This window comes from Perca flavescens, chromosome 6 (assembly GCF_004354835.1).
Source record: "Perca flavescens isolate YP-PL-M2 chromosome 6, PFLA_1.0, whole genome shotgun sequence".
In the NCBI taxonomy this organism is placed as follows: domain Eukaryota; kingdom Metazoa; phylum Chordata; class Actinopteri; order Perciformes; family Percidae; genus Perca; species Perca flavescens.
This window is the reverse complement of record NC_041336.1, coordinates 33147238-33172471: the sequence shown is the minus strand read 5'-3', so window position 1 is coordinate 33172471 and position 25234 is coordinate 33147238. Positions and strand designations below refer to the sequence as shown.

At 41.2% G+C, this 25234-nt stretch overlaps 2 protein-coding genes across 6 annotated transcripts in view; both read right to left on the bottom strand.

The window, feature by feature from the left end:
- Positions 1-260: 260 nt before the first annotated feature.
- LOC114557831 (homeodomain-interacting protein kinase 1-like) lies at positions 261-1862 on the bottom strand. Its single transcript, XM_028581494.1, has one exon. It carries the CDS (start codon positions 1736-1738, stop codon positions 320-322), a length of 1419 nt encoding a protein of 472 aa, XP_028437295.1. The 5' UTR covers positions 1739-1862; the 3' UTR covers positions 261-319.
- A 3130-nt stretch (positions 1863-4992) lies between these two features.
- The window catches only part of enpp2 (ectonucleotide pyrophosphatase/phosphodiesterase 2), a 55250-nt gene continuing 35008 nt past the window's right edge, over positions 4993-25234 (bottom strand). For 2 of the 5 annotated variants that reach the window (XM_028579900.1, XM_028579902.1), the window contains exons 12-26: positions 24614-24686; positions 24398-24506; positions 24182-24307; positions 23229-23260; positions 22901-23028; positions 19286-19361; positions 17919-18006; positions 17629-17798; positions 12484-12619; positions 11492-11631; positions 10128-10263; positions 9288-9365; positions 8965-9097; positions 7901-8054; positions 4993-6910 (exon numbers count right to left, since the gene is read on the bottom strand). In XM_028579900.1, the coding sequence (XP_028435701.1) occupies positions 6740-6910; positions 7901-8054; positions 8965-9097; positions 9288-9365; positions 10128-10263; positions 11492-11631; positions 12484-12619; positions 17629-17798; positions 17919-18006; positions 19286-19361; positions 22901-23028; positions 23229-23260; positions 24182-24307; positions 24398-24506; positions 24614-24686 (1750 nt within the window). In that variant the 3' untranslated portion in view covers positions 4993-6739. Of the gene's footprint in view, positions 6911-7900; positions 8055-8964; positions 9098-9287; positions 9366-10127; positions 10264-11491; positions 11632-12483; positions 12620-17628; positions 17799-17918; positions 18007-19285; positions 19362-22900; positions 23029-23228; positions 23261-24181; positions 24308-24397; positions 24507-24613; positions 24687-25234 lie in introns of those variants that run through there. The other 3 variants (XM_028579901.1, XM_028579903.1, XM_028579904.1) reach the window with 3 other exon arrangements.

The following is a 25234-nucleotide window of genomic DNA, read 5'->3' as shown; positions in this document are numbered from 1 at the left end:
ATCTGAAGAGGAAAAAATATATTTACCCATAGAAAAATATTAAATAATTAAATGCAAAACTGTGAAAAAGAACAAAATAAGCCCCTACACAGCCTATGATACGCCCCTTTTAATTATGTGAGCTATGTAGGGCCTACACACTGACTCACAGAAACTTGTTTTGTTGCTTTTGAGTGGTTACAAAACAGCCAATCGTAGAAGAACAGGAATAAAGAAATAAGCCCAATATATAACTTCATTTTCTTTTTTTATTAAGGTGTGGGAGTGTTAGGACTTTCTTGCTGGAAGGCCACACATTGCTGGGGATTCATTCCCGACGTCACTCTTTCACATCCACAGAGCAGCAACACGTGGCCATCATGAGGAAGAATCCCCTGTTCCTCTGCAGCATCGCTGTCCTCCGACTTCGGACCGTGACGAAGCATGTGGTGCATTCGTCGCTGCCACAGGCCTCATTAGGACGAGCGGGGACGGGGCCAGCGTTCTTACCAGTGGTGGTTCCGTCAGCTGAGGCTGCCGAGGCCCGTGAGCTGGAGCTGGCTGCTCCATGGTGTGAACCTTCGCTGGAGCATGGGCCTACACAGCCGTAGATTTCAACTGGGGAGTCCCGTGGGGGCAGCACTGTCATGTTCACGCGGGATGACACCACATAAGGGTCTGGGTCAGCGTCTCTGGGAAAGTGTGTCATCGTGATGAAGCGGTGCCTCAGAGCTTTAGCGGGGCCGATCCTGGTGGCCGGGTCCAAACGCAGCATCCATTTGAGGAGGCTGAAAAAAGCCCGCGTGTCCTCGTGCTCGCCGTCTGTTTTCGGCTTCTCGTGGTCCTTTGTCATGTCACCCATACAGGTGTACTTGTTGAAACTGGTCCTGCTTTGTCGGGTCTTCTCGCCTGTTGCAAGCACGTATTCGCTTCCCGTATTCAGCCTCCATGCCTGCTTTGTGGAGTCTTTGTTCTTGTTAAAAAAAATCTTGGTATGGACGCCGGCATCGAGCAGGCGATCGCCGGGCTGACCCTGCATCTGCACGATGACTCTCATGACGTCATATTCACACCTGATTGGGTACAGGTGCTTGCTCAGGTACAGGAAGGCCAAAACGCAGCCCAGAGACCACATGTCTACAGCCTCGTCCAACGGGAGGCCCAGGATGACCTCGGGGGCCCTGTAGCCGAGGGTCTGAATGGTGGTGCCACACTTAACTCTGGACACTGGAGTGGAAGAACCGAAGTCAATCAGTTTGACCCTGAAGGGCTGCAGCTGGTGGTTAACCAGCATCACATTGTCCGGCTTGATGTCCGCGTGCATCAGGCCGATGCTCCCGAGGGCACCGAGAGCCACCAGCATCTGCTGGGAGATCACTCTGATCTCGGACAAACACAGCGGCCTTCGGCCCCGTTCGCTCATCAAGTTATGCAGAGTTGTGTCCAGTATTTCCAGAACTAGACACATGTGGCCCTTGTGCATAAAGGATTCCAAAAATGTCACCAAGTTGCTCTTGTTCAGGTCGAGGATACAGATGTGTTTAAAAGCAGATGCCTCTTTTTTACCAGCCCTGGTCAAGTGTTTTTTTACAATCTTGACCGCCACGTTCTCCATTGTGTCTAACTTCACACAGCAGGCCACTTTCCCGAAGCTCCCCTCTCCCATCACATTCTGCACCAGGTATTTACAGGATTTACCGGACAGCGTGTCATTCTCATGAACCTGGAAATCCTCTCTCTCTCTGTATGGCGGTGACATTTTTAAAAAGTCTCATTATTTCCAGTTGTAGCACGTTGTGTTCACTTCCCTCATCGCTCCCATCTTACGAGTGACCTCACAAAGGCTCAGAACCCAACGGGTCATCTAGAATATTCCAGCTGTGCGTCAATTCTTTTTCTTTATGATTATTCTCACTCACAAATTAAATCACAACAGCTGATTTTTATTTGTTTTTAAAAACATTTTTAAAAGTTGTTAAATATTAGCAGGTTGGTTTCTATGGTGACAAAAAAAAGGTGAGAAATGCACTAAACTGCACAGTTAAATACATATTTGAATATTAAGTCTTCCTGCTAACGCTTCAGTCCTATTTGGGGTAATTTTAACTTTAAACCAGGGAAAAGTGATCCAGGATTTTTTGGGATTTCGATATATGTGCTGAAAAGGGGTTAAGGTAAATGCACGATCTAGAGGAGATGAGAAGTATATACATAATTTACAAGGTTTATATCGTCATCTCAAAACCATTCATTAGCTGCAATTTCCTGATCAAGGCGCTGACACACCAACCCGACTATCGGCCGTCAGACAGTCTGGCGAGGTCGGTGACCCGAGTCTGTTCGGTGTGTTCCGTGCCGTCGTCAGTCGGAGGAGCCGTCGGCGTTCGTTTGGGCCGATTTGACTTGTTGAATCGGCCAGTGGGCAGTCGGACTCGATCAATCTGATTGGTGGAGTGCTAACCCGGAAATGACGAGCAGGATGAGCGTGACGAACGCCTCTCAAAATTAGGGCTGCAACAACGAATCGATAAAATCGATAAAATTCGATTACTAAAAAAGTTGGCAACGAATTTAATCACGCCACTCAGTAGCGGAGATTAAAAAAATGTTTTAGTTGAGCGCGGAGCGGAGCAGCGCGGAGCGAAAGAAAAGAAAAAAGAGCAGAGCGGGGGTAGAGGAAATACGGAGAGAGACCGGAGAGACCCGTAACGTTGTTCTGAAACACTCGGCGGAGGCAGAGAAATCAGTACGACCCAAGTCATCCAAGGTGTGGGAGCATTTCACACTAAATAAATCAGAAACGTGTTAATTGCAAGATAAGCAAAAGCGACACGGCATGGCATGGGCGCACCACGGTGATGAGTCAGCACCTAAAACGTAAACCTGTTGGAGTCCTTGATGAGGAGGAAGGGAGTTCAACAGCAGGGTAAAGTCACTACACTATCCTACTTCTGTTCTGGTCTGAAGTGAGGAACGTACCGTCCCTCCAGTAGCTCTTCTGGTGCTGCCGTTTACTCGTTATCCAGCTGACTAGCATGACAAGCTAGCGTTAGCTCGGTAATAACAGTAATAAAGCAGGAGTGGTACAGTTGGCAAGACTAAAGACACGGTTTAATTCACTCGCCTTTTTTGGCCCATTCATTTTTCAATCTGTTATGTATATATTATGTGCTTTGTCCCATATCAGTTATTGTTGACAAATATAATAGTGTGTGGTGTATAAACGAACTTAACTTGCACTTACTACAATGATGGTAATAATTTAATGAATAAGTGTGTTTGTGTGTCTGTCTGTCTGTCTTTCTGTCTTGTCTGTATCTGCTATTTGGGTTACTTACCTTTACACAACTATTAACTAAAACAATAAGTATGCATGTATTGAGTTGATGTAAATTAATGCTTTTTTTTTTATCCGATTCATCGACAAAAAATAATCGACAGATTAATCGATTATTAAAATAATCGTTAGTCGCAGCCCTACTCAAAATCTGATGAAAATCTTTCTAACTGACCTTTGTCGATCTGAAATGAAGGCCTCTTTCTCGCTTAAAATGTTTTCAGAAACACGTTTCCGTGAACTATTTTCTTCAAATACGAAATCGTATTCCCAACGAGCCGCCATTATGGTCTGCTTTTTATAACAAAATGCTGAATATAATATGAAAAGTTGGTACTTTTTACAATGGTTTTAAGCACTCCCCCTCCCTTACACTAGGTGGGGTGTGATGTCATAAGAGGGACTCCCAAGAGTCTAACGGCTTGGAGACCTAGCTAGCTAGCTAAAATGGTAAACTATTGTGTTTGTGCGGGATGTACGAGTACATCAGAAACAGGGCAGAGGGTCCACCAGGACAAACGGCTGATTCGTGCCTGGGTGAGGTTTGTGGCTACGAAGTGGGCTGATTTTACTGCTGCCTCTTTGACCCACTCTCTCCTTTGAAGCAAATTGTCAATTTAGCAAAGATTTTCGCAAGAATATTTCATGCGGGTTGCTAGTGCTAATGTTTTAGCTGTTCGGTTGCATTTGTGTGTCTTCTTTGATTTCCAATATTTCATTTCAATTTTTAATTTTTTTATTTATAGTATCAAATCATAACGAGTTATCTCAAGACACTTTACAGATAGAGTAGGTCTAGACCACACTCTATAATTTACAAATATGCCTAGTTCTTGGAAAAGAAAGAAACTGAGGGGTGCCTCTCAATCAACACACACACAAACACACACACAAAACAATAATATCCTACCAAAAGGATTTCATTTTTAAGCATTCATATACAGTGGTATAGTTTCAATCTTGGCTTATTGCACTTGATACTATAGTATATGATAGTATCAGGAATGTTATCATCCAATTTATGCAATTTAACAGGAGTTGTGTATACACACATCAGCCATTTATACTGTATCTGTTTCAGGCTACTGTTGACTGTCTCTGAGACTTCTTACGAATGTGTATTCTTATTTCATCACATTCAATGGCATAAAATTGAATGACTGCATTTAACCCATCCTAAGTATTAGGAGCAGTGGACAGCTATACATACATGCCTTATTACTCCAGTCTTCTAAAGATATTTTGTCATCTTTGTCTTTCTTCCATAATCTCAGATTGGATTCTGAGGATGCATCAGACCCAGACAAGTCACACAAAGATGAAACTAAACCATAATCATGACAATAAAGTCCTAAGACTGCTTCCTTTTAAAGGCTCTGACACACCAACCCGATGGACTGATCAGTCGCCCTGAGTTGGTCCAAAAAGTGCCTCGGAACACAAGCGACGCCGACTTGAGCGTGCGTTCTGTGCGTACGTGAGACGTAATACGTCTCCATAACAGCAGGCGGCGGTAATCTGTATTTGTCACCCAAAAAAATTTCAACCAGCAGCTGATTGGACGAATGCGTCACGTGGATCTGGCTTCTCCCAAATCTTTATGTTTAATAAACACATTGCTTAACTTAACTTAAATTTTACCTGCAATTTACACTTTAAAAAAAGGAAGTGCTAAATGAAGGGAAAAGTCTGAATTTATTTTTCCTCTCATAAGGAAACTCATGAATAAGTGACACAAGCTGCGGTGTCAAAACATATAATCCGGCTTATTGCTCTCTGCCATTGCGAAACATAAAAATTCAAATAAAGGAAACGAGGTGCTAAAGTTTCTTTGTGTTCAATGTTCTACAATGAATTCACATTCAGGCTGCAGCTCCAGGGTTTGAACCTTGCTAACTGTGGTTTCCATGTGCACAACGGCCCATGGGCACAGGATAAGCAGTGGCTGTATTTACACACAAGACTTATCAGCTAAACACATTCACTTTAAATGAGGAGCAGCACTGCAGACAGCTAAAGAGAGAGACTACTGAAGAGGATTAGGGCCAATGTTAAAAATGAAACTCATACAGTTTTCACATTGGCCCTAAACCTCTTCCATAAAATACAGACTATCTTCTATGATTATTCTACTCATGTTGTACTATCTTACTTATTATTTACCCAAACTCTTGTTGATTTCACCTTCCCTCTCACCATTGCTGTGTGAAGGCTTAGCGCTGAGTCACTGCTGTTTTCAGGAGTCACACAGTTGTCTCCAGAAAACACATTTTTATTTTATTCAGTGAAACCGCCCAAGCTCACATCTGAAATGGGACTTCTACCAGTGTCCATCAGGTGGCAGTACTGGATAGAGGGACCGATCTTGTTTGTGTAGTACTGCTGGCTGGCTCATGTAGACGAATATGAAGCTGCTTTGTATTGTAGCTCAGATGCTTCACTGCTGCTGAGTACCCATGGCTCCACAGTGTGCAGCCCACAGCTGGAAGATGGACTAACTTAATATGCACCACACTTTATTTTAGTAAAAAACACTTATGTGATGACATAAGCATAAAGCATAAATAGGTCTCACAGGTGGAAAATGTTTTAGGGAATACATTAATAATTCATTATCATTGACATTATTGTTTTTGTGCACGGAACAAAAAGTCAACACCACAACACACAAACGCACACGCACAAACACACACACACGCACTAAGAAAATATCTTGAATTCAACATATACACACTGTACACACACAACAACATTTCATTATCATTTCATTCAAAAAATAAAGACAATTTCTTGTTAATCACTGAACATAATGAGAACAAAGTGTAATAATGAGTCAGCTTTATGTCCCACAGACCTGTGGAACCATCCTTAATACCGAGGTGATGCAGCTTTCTGCTACATTGTGACATGGAAACTTCAGAGGTCTTAGAGGGCAGATGAACATTAATAACCTGCTAATATTTACATGTTATGACACAAAATAACTGGTATAGATTCAATTCAGCCCTTTATCTATACAGTATATATACTGTATATACCCCTTGCTTATAAAAACAGCATACTAAAGTAAGACATACTAAGCACTGTGTCTGCCAGAATAATATTGTATGTAGGTCATGTTGTTCCTGATGTTGATGTAATTTCATTGGATTTGAGTGCCGGTCATGTCTTTATATTTTCCTGCTGCTCAACAGAATACAGTGGACAGTACCACAGCTAGTAGCTCAGTGGTGTTAAAGCTGGGTCTTCATGGATGAAATGAATGAGATTAAACCAAATGCTCAGTGATCATGCAGCTGCGTCCAGCAGCCGTAGCATCCAGCGAGAGTGTAACAGAGATGATCACATCTCCTCCTTGTACCACATACATCCACCACGGTTGATAAAGATCGGCAACATTACTGTGAACGGAGCCAGCGGACGTCAGATCTCGCTCTCGTACGTGTGCATGTAGGTCTTGAGCGAGAGGATTTCGGCGTAGCTCCGGTTTGTTCTGCGGTACAGGTCCAAGCCCGTCAGGATCTCCACGTCTCGGACTCGAGCTGTGTGCATCTTCATCAGGTCCTCCACCCAGCGAGACTCGTCCTCCGAGCTCTGCGGGAGCACACAAACGTTAGCGCTCGTAACCCTCGAGAGATTTGGCTTTGAAGGAACATAAGTTCACGCTGTCGTGAGAGTGAGATGAGAAAATCAATACCACTCTCATGTTTGTGTGTAAAGTACAGAGCTGGAGTCAGGATTTGGTGAGCCTAGCTTAGTAAAAAGAGGGAAATCATGGGGAATCAGCTAGCCTAGCTCTGTCCAAAAAGGGGGAAAAAACACACGGACCAAACGCTCCCTCAGGAACATGGTGTGTCTGGTTTGTTTGATCTGCACACCAACAGAAATGTAAAACAACAGTTTGTAGTTTCATTAGGCTGGACATGCTGGAACTACCTCTTAGCGAACACCAGTGACTACGTGTTACATCGAGTTATCGCAGTGAGGTTGCCAGGTTTGCTGTGCCTGCACAGACACGTGCTCACTGACTGGATCTGGCAACCCAGAGCTGGAGACACTGCACCGAAGTGCAAACTGTTGTTGGTCAAGAAATAGTTCCAACACATAACTTCTCCCAAAAAACCTTTCTTTTGTCTAAAGATTAAAAATCAAAGATGGAAATCATGTTGGTTATTTTTTTACTTTGGTCAGAGCCAGGCTAGCTATTTCCCTACTACGCTAAGCTAGGCTAACTGCATTCTGACACAGACATGGGATTGATCTCAATCTTCTCATCCTATTCTAATAAGCTTATCTCTCAAGCGTTGCACTATTCCTTTTAACAAACACATTTTTCAGTTCCATTTTCATTTTTCTCCATTATCATTTACAGCTTGCACACTGTTTACATTTAAATATGTTCAAATTAAATATTCAAAAATGTGATTTTGTTTTTACTATCAAATCTTTTCTGGACATTCAATCAGTTTATTTTGATTATGTTCTGTATTCAGGTGAAAGGATAATGCAAAATTTTCATTTTTATTTCTGAGTGAAGTATCCATAGCTGGTCTCTATGTGAGTGTTATTAATGTTGTTCCTTACGTTGCAGGTCTCGTCGTTGCTGGCTCTGTGTGGCAGGATGAAGGCAGCACTGCTCAGCGGCCCGCTACACGAGTCTGCGGCCTGAGTGAAGTCTAAGCAGCTGGTCAGGACCACAAAGTAGTGCGTGGGGACGGGTAATGTCCCACTCACATACCTGCAATAAAGGTCCAAAAAAAAGACTTGAGCTCTCACTTTACATATGAAGCATTATCTTTATATGCAATGCTCAATATCTGATCATAAGAACAAAGAGCATCAATTTAAACTTGATCAGGAGGAATCATGATATGTTAATTGTTTTCTAGTCTCCCATTGCCAGAGCTTTTATTGCTCTGGTTTATTGGCATTTCTTTAAACCAATCACAATCGTCTTAATCGTCACCAAGCACCGGACTCAATGATGGTGTTTCTTCAAAATAGCCTCGGGAAGGAACTTGTTTTGGTGGAACGTGTACGTTCAAAAGTTGTTTTAGTCGTGCAACAGAAAACTCTGATTGGACAGATAGTCTAGCGAGCTGTCTGGATTTACCCTGCAGAGATCTGAGGAGCAGTTAACCATAGTCCTCATGAATCCACCGGAGGTTAGAACTCCGACACAAAGAAAGAGGAAGGGGATGGACATCTGGCCAAAATGAGGGACATGCGGCAGAATTTCCGGCAGCAACAGAGCAATCCCCTATATAAATAGTCGTATATAGACTAATTATTTACTAATGCTCTGTAGCTGCTTATTCATGGATTGAGTCCTCCTCATGCATCGATATGAACCATAATGCTCATGTATGGCTGAGATCTATAGGATTGATAATTATTCTAATCTTAACACATCCAGCATCTGACACCGTAATGTGTATTACATTTTTTTTGTTTTTACTAAAGACTAAAGACACTTTAAAAAAGTGTGTGTATCTCTGTAACTCTTACTCTCTGTGGTAAACACCACCTGTTTAACCACAGCCTACAACCTCCTTTAGCTTAACCAAGGTAATTCTGTACAGTGTCCTTGGGTTTCTTGAAAGGCGCTATATAAATAAAAGTTATTATTAATATATTATTAGTATTACTCTTTTATCTTCTCAGCCGAGTCACTGACACCATCATAGTCGTAGTCAAATATGGGTCCAACGAGCACATTCACTCCGTTTCTCTCAGTGGCATATTTCTTCACCAGTGCTCTCTGGAAGTAACTCCATATTCCTGAGGGAGAGAGGTGGAGGAGAGTGGGAACAGAGTGACAGACGGAGAGGGAAAATGAGAGTGAAACAGGGAAGACGGGATGTAATGCAGTGATTGCATTGCATTCCATCAGCACTGATTTGGTAAAAGCACAAGGTTTCAACAGGACTCCAGACATCTTGAAGAAACTTCTAATCACTGATGGACTTACTTTTGAACGCAGGATACATGGGAACGGTGTTGGTGATGAGGACGGCATCATATTTTTTGTCTATGGCTGAGGATAACTCTGTTAATAAAGAAAAGAATGAAATGTGATTAAAAACCATTCCAGCTGCAGTGATGTTGTTGGATCTCAGCGATGAAGCTGCTGAGTAAAATGATATTATACCAGATAGGGATGATAAGACTAGAAAAAACATGACACACCCAGCAGAAGTTGTGTTACCAGTGTAGAGCCTTTGTTCAAAACTATAACAATGTAAGCCAACATATGAGCGTAGGGTTAGTTGTCAACTATTAAATTAATCCCCAACTATTCTGATAATCGATTAATCAGTTTGAGTCAAAACTTGTGTGATGTCAGCTTGTTAAATGTGAATATGTTCTAGTTTCTTGTCTCCTCTGTGACAGGAAACTGAATATCTTTTGAGTTGTGGACAAAACACATCTGAGGACGTCATCTTGGGCTTTGGGAAACACTGATTCCACATTTTTCACCATTTTCTGACATTTTAGACACCAAACGACTAATCCATTCATCCAGGAAATTATCCACACATTAATCGACAAAGAAAATGATCACTAGTTGCAGCCCTATATCAGAGTAACTAATTATTATTCCTACAATCAATCAAATAACAGATCTTTTATTTTTCTTAAAGGACTAATTGATCATGTAGTTTAAAAATTTAACAAAATATCATCACATGTATTGGAGCCATACTTCCAAACAAGCCACGACCCCAAATTATCAATTTAACGTGAAAATGAACATGCAAAATATTGATTGGATTGTGTGACAGTGTGTGTGCTGTGGAGGTGGACTCACGTGGCGGGAACAGGAAGGCGTAGCTGATCTGTCTGTCGGATCTGTAGTTGGTACAGGACTGACTGAAGGCTGGAGGGACTCGGCTGTCAGCTCGCACACAGTTAGACAGGGTTTCAGGCAGAGGGGACACTTCCACCTACACACACACACACACACACACAGGTCAACTAACCTATATCTGCGACGTTTCATTTCTGGGATTGTTCAAGTGCTGCCAGAAGATCAGTCCCCTTCCTCTTTCTTTGTGTTGGCGTTCTAACCTCTGGTGGATTTGTGAGGACTATGGTTAACTGCTCCTCAGATCTCTGCAGGGTAAATCCAGACAGCTAGCTAGACTATCTGTCCAATCGGAGTTTTCTCTCGCACGACTAAAACAACTTTTGAACGTACAAACGCAGAACAAATATATCCGGTTTTAAACAAAAACAGTCATGTCCTAGAGAACAGTCGCTTTCATCCACTGCTCACAGGATAGTTTCATGTCTGAAAACGTCCCTGATAACCATTTCATCTTCAAACACATTGTAAAAGAAAGCAACATCATCAGATATCAACTTTTAGTAACAATTACATTTAATCAAGAATAATGTAACAGTTAGGGGTCTAACCACAGATGTGTCCATTAAAACATGAGACCACTTGGCCAATGGCTGTTGGTTGGTCAAGACAGTGGTTTCCCAAGTGGGGTCCAGGGACCCCAAGGGGTCCCTGTGGGTGTTCCAGGGGGTCCCCAGCAAAAAGAATAATCATTTATTTTTTTCCACTATAATTTTGACAATAGTTCCATCCATAAGTAACACAATGCAAGAAAGTATGACTGTTTTTGTCATGAGTTAATACACTTAATGTAATGTAGTTAAACATCTAAAAGCATAAAAAAGATGGGGGGGACCTTGGGAGGAAATATCAAAAAAAAAGTGGGGTCCGTGTTCTAACTTGGGACAGTTTAGGGGTCCTTCATGTGAAAATGTTTGGGAACCACTGTTTGAATATGTCAGTCACACATATCTTTATCAAATAATAGCAAATATTAAGATCTGAACATATTCCAAAATCACCAAAATATCTGTTTAGAAATCTTTAGTCTAATCTGTGTATTTATAGAAGAGAGTTGATGTGTCCTTCTGTAACTATGTCTGTGGAGCCACGTTTGAAAACCTTAGAGCCGATGTTCAAAAGGTAAAATGAGTTTTTTTATGCTGGTTCTGGATCCTAAATTCTTCAATAGGTTTGTCTTTAAATTAATAATCATACTAATGAATCAATCGGTTTCCTATTGGTGTATGAGACTGCCATGCTGTCGTCTAAATGTTTTTCAGGTTGTTTGCTGACAGTAAATATTCACAGCAGCACATGAGGAGTACCTGTCTGCTGACGGAGTAGGATGTCCAGAGAGGCATGGAGAGAGCCTCGCTGTAGCCGCTGATGAAGTCACTGTGGTGGAGGATGGAGTATTTGGTACGGAAGAGTACAGCAGGCCGACCGTACGGCAGGTTCCTGCTGTCTGAGAGGAAGAGCACAGAGGGACACAGCGCAGGTGTGTAACACCACACGTTTACACCGAAGTGAACCAACTGAAACATGTGGAAGCTAAAATCCACGAGAATGCAAAGGATCACGATGCAGGTTTACTTGGGACATGGTGGATCATTTACTGCATTTACAATTTCTTTTCTCAATTACTGTGTTTACTGTATAAACTGTAAAAATTGTTTCTATAGAAGTCTATGAGAAAATGAGCCTACTTCTCTCTTGATTTATTACCTCAGTAAACATTTTTATAATGAGTTTATGGCCACAATCTCTAGTTTCAAGTCTTCTTCAATACAGCATGATGTTCATTTAGTAAATGACGGTTCCATTTATTGTAAAATAGAGGATAAAGCAGGGGATGCCTTAGGAGCTGTCAATCAGGACAGACACTTAGCGATGCTAACACCGTGGAAATTAAAATAGACCCCAACTTGTTTTTGGCTGTCGTCTGTGTTTTTGTCTCAAACTTTGACATCACTGTGTGTTTTCAAAGTTAACTGGAACATTTTGGTCACCTAAAAAGGTCTTGTTCAGTGTTCTGCCAACCAAACTAGCATTAGTGTTAGCATTAGCTGGTAACTTAAGGTAAAGTTAGCAGATTTTCTGGCGGCAGTCGACTCCACTGGATGACTGGCTTTGAAAATTGTTTAGCTAAGCGCAGCGCTATTGCAACACTGGCTTGGCTGCGTCATCCTCCCCCGCTCCACCCTCTTATGCCTGTATCGCCAAAATTGAGGCTTCAAAACGTCAGGGATGCTACGTCCATTTTTACAGTCTATGTATAAGAGACAGGTCATTCTCAGTAACATCATGACAGACTGACCATCAATAGCTTGCCTCAGTCGCTGGTTTAGCTCCTCCACTTTGTTCTGTAAGAGACAGAGCCAGAGTGACTCCAGGTTATAGCCTCGTACAAGGGTCACTTTCAAACTTCTGTGGCCCTTACTTTTTACACGCAACTGCAAAAAGATCGGAGATTGAAACAATCTCTTGCCAGAGATCTACATGGGAATCACAAACACAGCATAGATAAGGTGAAACACTGCAGAGAGGGGCTGGCTCCAACTCACTTTCAATCCAAGCCATTCAGGAAGAAGATCTCAGAAATACTTTGACAATGTTTGGACGGAGAAGTCTAATGGGAAGGATAAGCCTTAATGAAATGAGAGATTGCCTTTTCGTGAGCAAATAAACGACAGATTCTGTTTAAATGACTTGGCTTGAAGGTGAGTTGACACCCACTCTGCAGCAGAAAGCAAAGATGCAAAAATGTTATTGAAGTTTTTAAGGAAGCTCAATAGAAGAAACAACAAAGCAATCAGGTATTTAGATACATGTTCACAAGTCAAACACTCACAGGCACATAATAAAGTAACCATGTAGAGGATTCTTTTTACAGGTCATCTGTGTAAAATATTACCTGCACTTAAAAAGCTAAACAGACATCATCTGTACTTCAAACCCCTTTCATTGCTGTTTGGCCCTCCTGCACGCTACAGCTACAAACATTTCGTCATGAAAAATAAACCCATTTAAACATCTTTAACACTTTATAATAACCATCATTAATAGATGGTAAATTGATAGTTATAGTGAGGAAAATAAGTATTTGAACACCCTGCTATTTTGCAATTTCTCCCACTTAGAAATCATGGAGGGGTCTGAAATTGTCATCGTAGGTGCATGTCCACTGTGAGAGACATAATCAAAAAAAAATAATCCAGAAATCACAATGTATGATTTTTTAACTATTTATTTTTATGATACAGCTACAAATAAGTATTTGAACTTGGGTTTAGGTCTGGAGACTGGCTAGGCCACGCCAGAACCTTGATATGCTTCTTACAGAGCCACTCCTTGGTTATCCTGGCTGTGTGCTTCGGGTCATTGTCATGTTGGAAGACCCAGCCTCCACCCATCTTCAATGCTCTAACTGAGGGAAGGAGGTTGTCTCGCAATACATGGCCCCGGTCATCCTCTCCTTAATACAGTGCAGTCGCCCTGTCCCATGTGCAGAAAAACACCCCCAAAGCATGATGCTACCACCCCCATGCTTCACAGTAGGGATGGTGTTCTTGGGATGGTACTCATCATTCTTCTTCCTCCAAACACGGTTAGTGGAATTATGACCAAAAAGTTCTATTTTGGTCTCATCTGACCACATGACTTTCTCCCATAACTCCTCTGGATCATCCAAATGGTCATTGGCAAACTTAAGACGGGCCTTGACATGTGCTGGTTTAAGCAGGGGAAGCTTCTGTGTCATGCATGATTTCAAACCATGACGTCTTAGTGTATTACCAACAGTAACCTTGGAAATGGTGGTCCCAGCTCTTTTCAGGTCATTGACCAGCTCCTCCCGTGTAGTTCTGGGCTGATTTCTCACCTTTCTTAGGATCATTGAGACCCCACGAGGTGAGATCTTGCATGGAGCCCCAGTCCGAGGGAGATTGAGATCATGTTTAGCTTCTTCCATTTTCTAATGATTGCTCCAACAGTGGACCTTTTTTCACCAAGCTGCTTGGCAATTTCCCCGTAGCCCTTTCCAGCCTTGTGGAGGTGTACAATTTTGTCTCTAGTGTCTTTGGACAGCTCTTTGGTCTTGGCCATGTTAGTAGTTGGATTCTTACTGATTGTATGGGGTGGACAGGTGTCTTTATGCAGCTAACAACCTCAAACAGGTGCATCTAATTTAGGATAATAAATGGAGTGGAGGTGGACATTCTAGCTGATAGACAGGTGTTCAAATACTTATTTGCAGCTGTATCATACAAATAAATAGTTAAAAAAATCATATATTGTGATTTCTGGATTTTGTTTTTTAGATTATGTCTCTCACAGTGGACATGCACCTACGAGGACAATTTCAGACCCCTCCATGATTTCCAGGTGGGAGAACTTGCAAAATAGCAGGGTGTTCAAATACTTATTTTCCTCACTGTAATTCATCTTGGCAAACACTAATTTTACTGTTAACAAACAATGCAATTATAATTAATAATGTTTACTAATTATTAGTAGTGCTGTTAGTTAACAGTTAATTGTTACACATGTTATATCACTCACATACTATATTAGGTATCATGTAATGATTAAAAAAAAATTGTAAACCTTTAGGAAACCATTTTTAAAGCATCTATAAACATTACATAGATAGATGGACCAGATATTCCTAACACTTTGTCAGTGGTTACTAGTTTGTTTGTAAACTGTCTATAAACAGTGTCTGGATGGTTATTAAAAAGTTGCAACAGATGGCTATAATACCTTGTTAAATAGTTAATAAATAGTAAGTGCTTGGTAAAGCAATGATACATGATTTCCCCTTCATTCAATTATATAAAAAATGATCTATATACATGTTTTTTAACAGTAAAATGATGGTTTGCCGACAGTTAAATGACAATTAACTAAAGATTAATTAACTATGAATTTACCATCTATTAATGATGGTTATTATAAAGTGTTACCGTTTCCAATACCTTCACTATATGAAATTTTGAATTAGTTTCCATGCTCATTTGACCTTTGTTCAGTTTAGACCTCACAGTAGTACAGGATCAGCTGTAAACTCTGGTATTGAGAATCGTTTGTTCCCCAGTACCACACAATTTCCTATTCTTAGACAAACCGAATATAATGACTTCAGAGCAGCCAGTAATGGATTTTGAGTTACAGATTGCTTTTAGCAGCCAAAAAAGTCAACAGATCACATGAGCAATAAGATTAACCAACTGATCCTCATGTCTCATCTCAATCCAAAGATGTCTTTGGACTGAATGGAGGGATGGTGGATAGGACCGTATAGCTCCTTCATATCTGTAATATCAAAGTATTACAAAAAGCCAGTTTGGTAATTCCGGGACTACAGATGACCTTATTGCTATATCTGGTACAATAAATGAATTGTGCTTTGTCCCTCACCAGATGTACAGTGCTGGCATGAAGCCAGCCGTTTGACTGTGATCCCAGCAGTGGGAGCTGTAACATTAGGTGCTACCCTGGAGGTCATGATATACAGGAGAAGTTTGAGAACATGCTGACCGGCAGTTTTACCAACAGTTATAGTATTTTATCATTTTTATACGCTGTGAGTGTTAGAGAATCAACCAAAACTATATCACAGAAAAACTGCCTTGCTGCATAGACTCAACAAATTCCCTTGCATCATCATTATCATAACAATAAAGTAATACTGGATCCTTTTTGGAAATTGGCTTGTTGATCACCTAAAACATACAAAAGTTACCAAAAGCATCCATGTGTCACCATCAGCTGCAGTGCTCCATGCTAACACTCGATACTACACTTTGCATGGGGACGATCATCACACTGCCCTCACTAAGAGGAAACTGGCCTGACCTGCACATTAATAATGACTCTGTATCGAATGAATCGATCAAACAAAGTGATAAGTACAGAAGTGAGGAAAGAGAGTTACACTGACGTCACTGCTGCTTGTTTTGTTCCTTATCTTAATAAATAATAAAATAAAATAATAAAGTAGGACGTAAATTGGAGCAGTATTTGTGTATTATGTATAATGGTCTGTTTGACTTATCTTGGTTGACTGTGATTTAGATGTTGTAAAGACTGGGGGTAGGATCTGTTGGATAAGGGCTTCCCTTTTCGAACGGGTCGAGTGTTATGTTGAAATTCTGTTTTGTTTTTTTGATCAACCTGTCGTCAGTCCCACACTTCAGGGACAAGCAATCTGAAAACTACTATCTGTGTTACCAGTGATTTGCTGCAGATGCTCATGGCACAGAGAAGGGCTATTTCTCAGAAACATCAGGCCTGATGTTTCCCCTGAAATTATCATCTTGTATATAAATCTTCCCAATGTCATATATTATATATATAAGTTTAAGAATTATAGGATAATTTGTATATAATAATATAATTTTGTAATGCTGCTTCCAGCTGTGATAACATTTTACCACCAAAGCATTAGCTGAGATCTACAGTAGGAACGTCTACATGCACACTAATATTCCACAATTTTTCTGAATATGACAATATTCTAAAAAATATTCATGTAAACAATATATTCCGTTTGGATATTCCGAATATGGCCTTTTCCGAATGTAGCATTTTCCAGTTAAGATGCATTTGCCGGTATTATTCAAGTTTTAGAGGCATTTTTTGGATGCATTGCATTTAGAATCTTCTTTCAATCAGGGTTAATACTGCAGTTTTCTCTGTGCGTTGCTTTGGTTTTTGTTCAAAAACCAACCAGCCAACAGTTTGAAGGGCTGTGGTAGAGATGCATGGCCAAAAGAAAAGGAGAAACACAGCAACCTTCAATCATTATGAAAGACCTGGATATCAACAGGTTTTTGGATATGCACAAACATTGCAGCGCAGCTGGTTGAAGGAATGAAAGAGGGACGCTGTGATCGCTCGGTCCAACAAGTTCGCCACCGCTGGAAAACTGGATAAAAAAAATCCTGTTTTGCACGGCTGCATGTAAACAGAAATATTAGTGAAATATTGACTTTCATTAGCCATGTAACCAGCTTAGTCGGAATATGATCTTTTTCAGAATAAGTGCAAAACCCATAATAATAGCTAATGACAAAGTATTCATAGAACTCAGCAGTTACTTTGGTGAATACAATATTACCAAAACCATAGAATGTTCAAACAAAAGTTATAATAAACTGAATCATTAACTACATGTTATGATATATATCAGATAACATATTACTGAGCTTTACAGCTGCTGAAACTTACAGGATGCAAGTTAATATAGTTAGTGAATTATTGACACTTTTGAAATGGAGTTAGCGTGTTAGTGTGGAGTTCCGTGGCAGGTGATGAAGACAAAGGATGCTTTTGGTTTTACTGCTGTTATCACTAATCTAAGTAGCCTGGTTCGACAAGCCAATCTCCTAAAAAGTAGTATTCCTGTCAGCAGTGTACAGAAAGCCGGGCCCACGTCTGCCACTGACTCTTCATGGCTGACCTTGTCTTCGCAGCTGCAGCCCAGGTCCTCTGTTCCCCCATCAACCAGACCAGAGGCCGCTGGCCTGGAAACCTCCTCCGGCATGGTGGGCCTGTAGGGTGGGCTTCTCAGCAGGTGGTTCAGACTGCCATGGGTTCCGTTATTGGGAGCTGGTTTCAGACCCAGAAGATCTGGGAGTGGGAGAATCAATGAGGTAGACACACATAAACCACTAACATATTCATTAAAACACACTGTGGCTGGTCCAAGAGGACTAGAATCAAACACATGCACACAAAAATATGCCTTACCACACATGACATTATAAAGCTCAATGTTTTCAAAGGCTGGAACTTTAGTCTTGAATTTAAATGTAGGTCCATACCCCAAGAAAATAGTCTGAAAGTAAAAGTTGAGGGCACAAGTTATAAATAGATTTGTTACAATAGATAACAACAGTTTCAGATTTAGACCTAATACTTGTTGAAACATTCGGTGTCGATAATGGGGATCAGCATGGAAAGAAAAACTTCCGGAACTCACTTCTGGGTAGACAAATGGGTAGTTGATTTGTGAAATGGTCAAACTTGTTCATTTCTGTTGTCATTTTCAGCCATAACTGTAACGCTGAAATATATAAAGTTAAACACGGTGTTCTGACCTATCAGTGGTCACTGCTCTGACACTCTGCTCAAAGCTCCAGTGCCAATGAGTAGACCGTCTGTCTATCTGGTGATCTCTTCTCTGGCGCGCGCACACGCACGCACGCACACAGCGTTGTCAGCTGAAGTGGTTTGTTTTATTTTTCAATTTCAGTCCTGATGACTTCATGGTTTACTTTGTGTCCCTGAATCACTGCAGTAGGTTTCGTCACTGCTTTACATCAAACGCCTGTCAGAGTTGATTTTAGCGAGTCATTAACGTTTTAGAAGCTGCACTTTTTACACGGGTGTGGATCGGAGCGTCTTTGGTAAACCAAATCTAGCGTTAAAAACAGGAAGAAGGTCCTGACTCCACCTTTGCTCTGCTCTGCCGGCGTCTGTCTCCAATTTTAGCAGCAGCTGGTTTGACCACAGACATACGAGTGACAGACGGCAAGCTTGACTGCAGTCTATTTCTGTGAGAGAAACACTGCAAGCTGCTACAGTTTGCTAAACACACCTGACTACAGGAGACATTAGCTCAGACTTGCGGAGTACATATTAGTTTGTGCGGTTCAAGTACGGATCACGTTCTCACCACAAACGAACCGCTCCAGAGTTCTATTGAAAGCGTACCGAGACCACCTCTTCAAGCAGGTCTTGGTACGCTTGTTTGGTCCGTTTTTGGTGTGCACCCAAATTTGATTGCCGCGTTCTCACCTGCCCAAACAAACTGCATCAGCGGGGCAAACAAAGTCTAGTTCGATCCAACCAAACTAAAGGCTGTCGGTGTGAAAACGCCCTTAGTGTTGACATATGAAAGCATCAAACATGCATTTTAGATAAATATGATACATACACACACATACACAGTTGTTCCTCGTCCTGTTTGCTCAGAGACGTGAAATTGTATGCAGAAGGTTTCTACCCGGAAGTTATGGTAAACAAATATTGTGATTGGCTCTATAACATCACATTATAATCTATGTTGCTGCACCGGATAATAAAAGCCTGCCACTGTAGATCATCAAGAGTACCTGCATGCTGTTGATCTTATTGTCATAGCCATGGTCCCCAGAGAAGCCACAGTGCCTCTTCCCTTCCGGAGCTTTCCTGGAATGAATAGTATGAATCATAGATCAGAGTTTGGTTGATGCACATCAGGGCTCCAGACTAACTTTTTGCCTTGGTTGCACTGGTGTGCCTAACTTTTTTATTTAGGTGCACCAGCACAAAATTTAAGTGCACCCAAATTTTTCCTTGCATTGCCCTTAATGCTGAATGCCGATACACGATATATAGCTCTGTATTTTTTTACTAAGTGGGCTAAATGTTCAGTTTTAAGTCAAAGCCACTTTTCACAAGCTCTTTTATTAAAACAGATTGTGATTAAAATAAAATGCAAAGACAGGCTTTCCTTTACCAGTTTGAAAATATACAGCTGCAACACATGTAAATGAAAGTTATCTGAAATAAATAGCCTAGGATATATTAATATATATATATATATCTGAGAAAGCTCCTTCACTTGTTTTAACAACAATAACAGACTGATTAAAAGAGAAAGAGGACGCCCGGATTGCTCAGTTGGTAAATATAGAGGTTTGACTCCGACCTGCGGCCCTTTCCTACATGTCGTTCCCCCCTCTCTCTCCCCTTTCATGTCTTCAGCTTTCCTATCAAAATAAAGGCCGAAATCTTAAAAAGAAAAAAAGAAAAAAAAAGAAAAACAGACCGAAAGACATAGGAAGAGAGGGGGAGTGCGATGGACTGAAGCGTATTCTACTCACAGAGTGACGGCCGGTCTCATTATGAATGGGTCCAGCACGGGTCGAATGCGCTTTGGCGTGTTACACCCGTCTTGTGTAGGCTATGAAATGTCTGTATCGTCACTGCGCTGCATTTTTATGAACTATGATCCAGCAGGCTCCGTCTTACACGCTGTTACTCAACCAACTGAAGTTAGTTGCATTTAATAACTTCTGTGTTTTTCGCTGTGGCGGCCGCAATAACAGAGAGTTACCAGCAGAAACACTGGTACCAATACAGGTTTCCTTCTCATACTTAACAATATACAGCTGTGTTAATAACAATTAAAACTGTAGACAAATGTCAGCATGTGGACGGGCGGCGCTGTGTCTCTCCATGTGGCCGTGTGTGAGTGAATGGGGGCGGGGCTGCGTGGAGGAGAGATCCAAACACAGGCACGGCTTTCCAGAAGGAATGGGTCATGTAACGCAACATTAAACCATATCGATAGAAACGACATCGCTTCGCTCGTGGAGAGGCAGCGGATGCGAGGACGTTAGGTGCACCGGTGCACCCTAGGAAAAATCTTAGTCGCACCCTTACAAATTTTGGTCGTATTTGCGACCAAATTGGTCGCACTCTAGAGCCCTGAACATTGACCACATATTGAACATGAATGTTTTGCAACAAAATTCCAATCACAAGCTGCGATACAAGCTAAAATATTGCATATCACAGCAACCACTGTCAAACTGCTGTCATTTGCTGCTCAGCTAATTATTTGTGTTAATTACATTTCTTTTGGCAATTCTGAAAGATGCCCACCATCCGTGCCAAACGGTGGTCAAATCAGGCAAATAGAGATAGAGTACAACTTTAAAAACAATTGTAAAAACAATTTGCTATCTAGAACTTCTATCATGAACAAACTGTTGAGGATTAATGGTACCTAACGTGTTGAATCTCTTTCAGTTCCTAAGTGCAGTACGTTTTTGAATGTTTTTGTGAAATGTGGCGTCAAAGTGACCAAAAGAGGAAAAAACAGTACAAACACACTGACCTACTTCCATGTGATCTCAGGGTGCATGCCACATTAAGTCACATTGCACTTAAGAAGTCATTAAAACAACAAAACTAATTACTTCTTGAAGGGGTTGAATATGCAGATGGTTTAGACAGACCTGATGCAGTGTGTTGTCAGGTCCACATAGGTTTTAAAGGGTTAAATCGTGGTAACCGTTGAACTGCAATATGTTGTCAGTATTCAGCTACTTTAGCCCACAGCCCAGGACAAGCACCCCTTCACACAACCCAGGCATCAAAAAACAGCCACTTTTTACTAAGTGTCCATTAAAACACTGCTTCCCGTTATACACCTTTATGTGTGTGTGTGTGCGTGTGTGTGTGTGTGTGTGTGTGTGTGTGTGTGTGTGTGTGAAGCCACAAGCATGTTAAAAATGTAAATGGGACAGGGAAATAACTTAAGTGTTTCATTTGGTGTGAATAGTGGTCAGACATTGACTGTGCGTGTGCGCGTGCATGCGTGCGTACGTGCGTTTGTGTGTGTGTATAAACGCTCTGACACTCTGCTCAAAGCTCCGGTGCCAATGATTAGACCGCCTGTCTATCTGGTGAGCTGCACAGAAACCTCAAAGATCTCTTTCATTTAGCAGCTGTGTGTGTGTGTGTGTGTGTACACACACACACACACACACACACACACACACACACACACACACTGTATGTATGTATGTAGTTGTCAGCCGAGGTGGTTTGTTTTCTTTTTCTTTTCAGTCCTGATGACTTCATGGTTTACTTTGTGTCCCTGAATCACTGCAGTAAGTTTTGTCACTGCTTTACATCAAACGCCTGTCAGAGTTGATTTCAGCAAGTCATTAACATTTTAGCAGCTGCACTTTAAAAAAAGATTTTTTTTACACGGGTGTGGATTGGACAGCACATCCTAAAACTTTTCAGCACTACATGTGTTAATGATGCGTTGGTAGCAGCCCACGTGGACATAGAATGTGTTGTTAAGTGAAGCAAGATGTGCAATAAAAAGCTTCAGTGACGCGTGGGCTGAAAACACCACATCTACACTGACTGCACAGAACATTGGAGCCCTTCCTGGTACTGTAGATGCAGCAAAAAATTCAAACTAAATTGGTTAGAATTTCTGGAGAACTTCTTTAAAAAATGAATTATGGGGGCAAAATCTGAAGTTACAAGGAGCACCTTATTGACATTTGTTTATCCTCACTGCAGTACTGCAGTTTGTGTGTGTGTGTGATGTCTGTGTGTCCTGGTTTGGCTAAGATATCAACCTGATGTGTGTCAGGTTGGTCGGGATGTAACATACACCAGTGTGGATAAATATTGATTCAGTGATCAACGATTCAATATCATCAGTGCAAAGTGAAAATATATATTTTTTTAAATATGTTAATATATTTTTTTAATTGTGCAGATAGACAGGAAAGGGGGAGAGAGAGGGGATGACCTGCAGTAAAGGGTTGCAGGTACACATCATTCTTAAGATGCACCATGATTTGAAATTCCCACTTTGTTTATTCTTTTTTTTTAAAAGAGGGTTGTTTTTCTTTTAAATGGCTGAAAGAATCAAATTGTCAAATCATATTTTAGTTGCTTTTTGTGAGTTGATAAATAATAAATGTAACTGAATGTGTTAAATGGGCGTTAACGATATCGTCTCATATCGATTGCTGGCTTCTGAATCAAATTGGATCTAATCGTGGCAGACTTTGTGATATCAGCAAATATTGTATTGTTATCCCAAGAAGATTTTCATTCAGGATCACTGCTGAAAACAAACAAAAAAAAAATCTGCAGATTCTGTTTGGGTCTGGTTATTTGTGCTTCCTGTTGTAGTGGTGCTACAGTACCTGACAACGTGCCACTTCCTCTCCACCAGCAGGTGAATGTCTTCGATGCGTCGGTTGTTGGCGTAGTGCAGTCTCTTAGGCAGGTGCTGCTTCAAGTACGGCTTAAAGTGCTGGTCTGCCTTTTTACACTGGAACAAAGAAACAATCATTTTGATTCTGTAAGAGCCAATCAAAAAGGCGACAGACACATCACCACTCAGAATTGCATGTTCCACCTTATTTGTGCAAAAATAGTACAACTCTCTTCTTATCAAAAAGTACTAAATTCTCAATCAGTACTTTTTCACTTGTTCACACAGTATATTTTCCATTCAAGTCTGACACTTACTGTTAGATTTGCAACAACAGCCTTGGGGTTATCTGAAAAAAAGAACATAGGTCAGAGCCGATACAACTGCAACATACAGTACTGATCTGTGTATTTTAACAGTTCACTCTCAGAAAAAAACACCAACTGGTGTACTACTGAGAAGGGGGTTGGTAGGACAAATTAATGTAGATATCAAGGAGATAAAACGTGGCTTTGGTCGGACACAGCACTCTCACAACCATGTTTACAGTGTGCAGTGACTAAGTTTACATGCACATATTATTCCTGTTTTTGCCCAAGACAATACTCCGACTAAGCGGTTTCCATGGCTAATGAAAGTGAAAAGGTTTTCTAGTGGTGGTGGACTTGTTGGACCGTGTGAACACAGCCTCCCTCTTTCATTCCTTCAACCAGCTTCTTGAAAAGGTCGGCACTGCGTTTGGCCATGCATCTCTAACGCAGCCCTGCAAACTGTTGGCTGTTAGCAACGCTCGGAGCTGACGTAAACGGGCAAGTGGCCGTAAACAGTCACAAACTGCAGTAAAAACCCGGATTGGGACACAGATTCTGAATGCGCTGTATATGTCCAAAGACCTGAAAACCTAACACCTGAATAATATCGACATATCCCACATGTCTTCATCGGAAAATGCTATATTCGGAAAAGGGACTTATTCAGAATATCTAAACAGAATATGCTGTTTACATTACCTGTATCAGATCCGGAATATTGTCATATTCGGAATAATAGTGGAATATTAGTGTGCATTTAAACATACTCAGTAATAGCCAAGGCTTTTTGTTGGTGCCTTTTAATAATGTAATTAATAATGTCTATGTTTGATGATGAAGGTCTAGCTGACCAAAAGCTGTGAACACAATGAAGTCTGCATGAGTCAGAGCACAGAAATCTTAAATAACATTAAGTGATAAAATTCTCTATTATAAGCTTTTCTCTTGGCCTCTCTCACATTTCGGGTTGTTGGGGTATCTTGAGCGTATTCTGCCTAGAGACCCCGGGATGAGGATGAGGTCATCAATGTTGGTCAGGTAGTTACTGAGGAACTCGGTGCGATCACAGTGGGCTTCCTCCATACCTGAGAGCACACAGGAGCATGTGTGATTGGCTGGTGAAACCTATAATGAAGTGAATGGAAATGCTTTCGTGCGTGCGTGTGTGTGCGTACCATGATCCCCCACCAGGATGATGTTGACACAACGGTGCAGTTTCATCTGTTTAAGTCCGTCCATCAGTTGGCCAACAATTCTGTCAATCATCCTCAGAGGGTTGTTCAACTGAAACACAGAAAAGGAGTCACAACACACACACACACACACACACACACACACACACACACACACACACACACACACACACACACACACACACACACGGTACTCACTTCTATGCTCATGGGTCCCATTTTGTGTCCATATATGTCTGGTTGTTCAGAGTGCATGGCGTAAACGTAGGGCCTGAAACAAGATGCAAGTCAGATGTGTTTGTTTGTGGTCCTGATAGTAATAATCAATAATAATCCCTTTTCTTCACAGTGCTTCATTTGACAGCAGCAGCAGTACTGTCACTGACTGAAGCAGTAATGGCAGCAGCGGCCACAGTATGTACAACTACAACTACAGTGGTTTAGTATAGTGGTAGTAGAAGCAGAAGGCCACAGTACTAGCAGTAATAACAGAGGTAGTGGTTGTAGCAGCAATGGTATCTGTGTTAGTAGTAGCAGTAGTAGGATTATTATTATCAATTCATTTAGAAAGTCACAGAGGGAAACAGATACAGATACAGAACATTCCTGGTGAATACTTCAGAAGGTTATCCAACAACACTTACAGCTGAAAAAGGACAGGACGTCAGATCGTTTATAGATCTCCCATTTCCAACCACATTTGAAGGTAGCTTCATTTCAAAGAGAAAGATAGAGAGAAAAGACACGAGCGAGACAGATCGACTGACAGTTTGTTGTTATTGTGGAAACATTCAGCTATTACACAAACTCCCGGGCAGT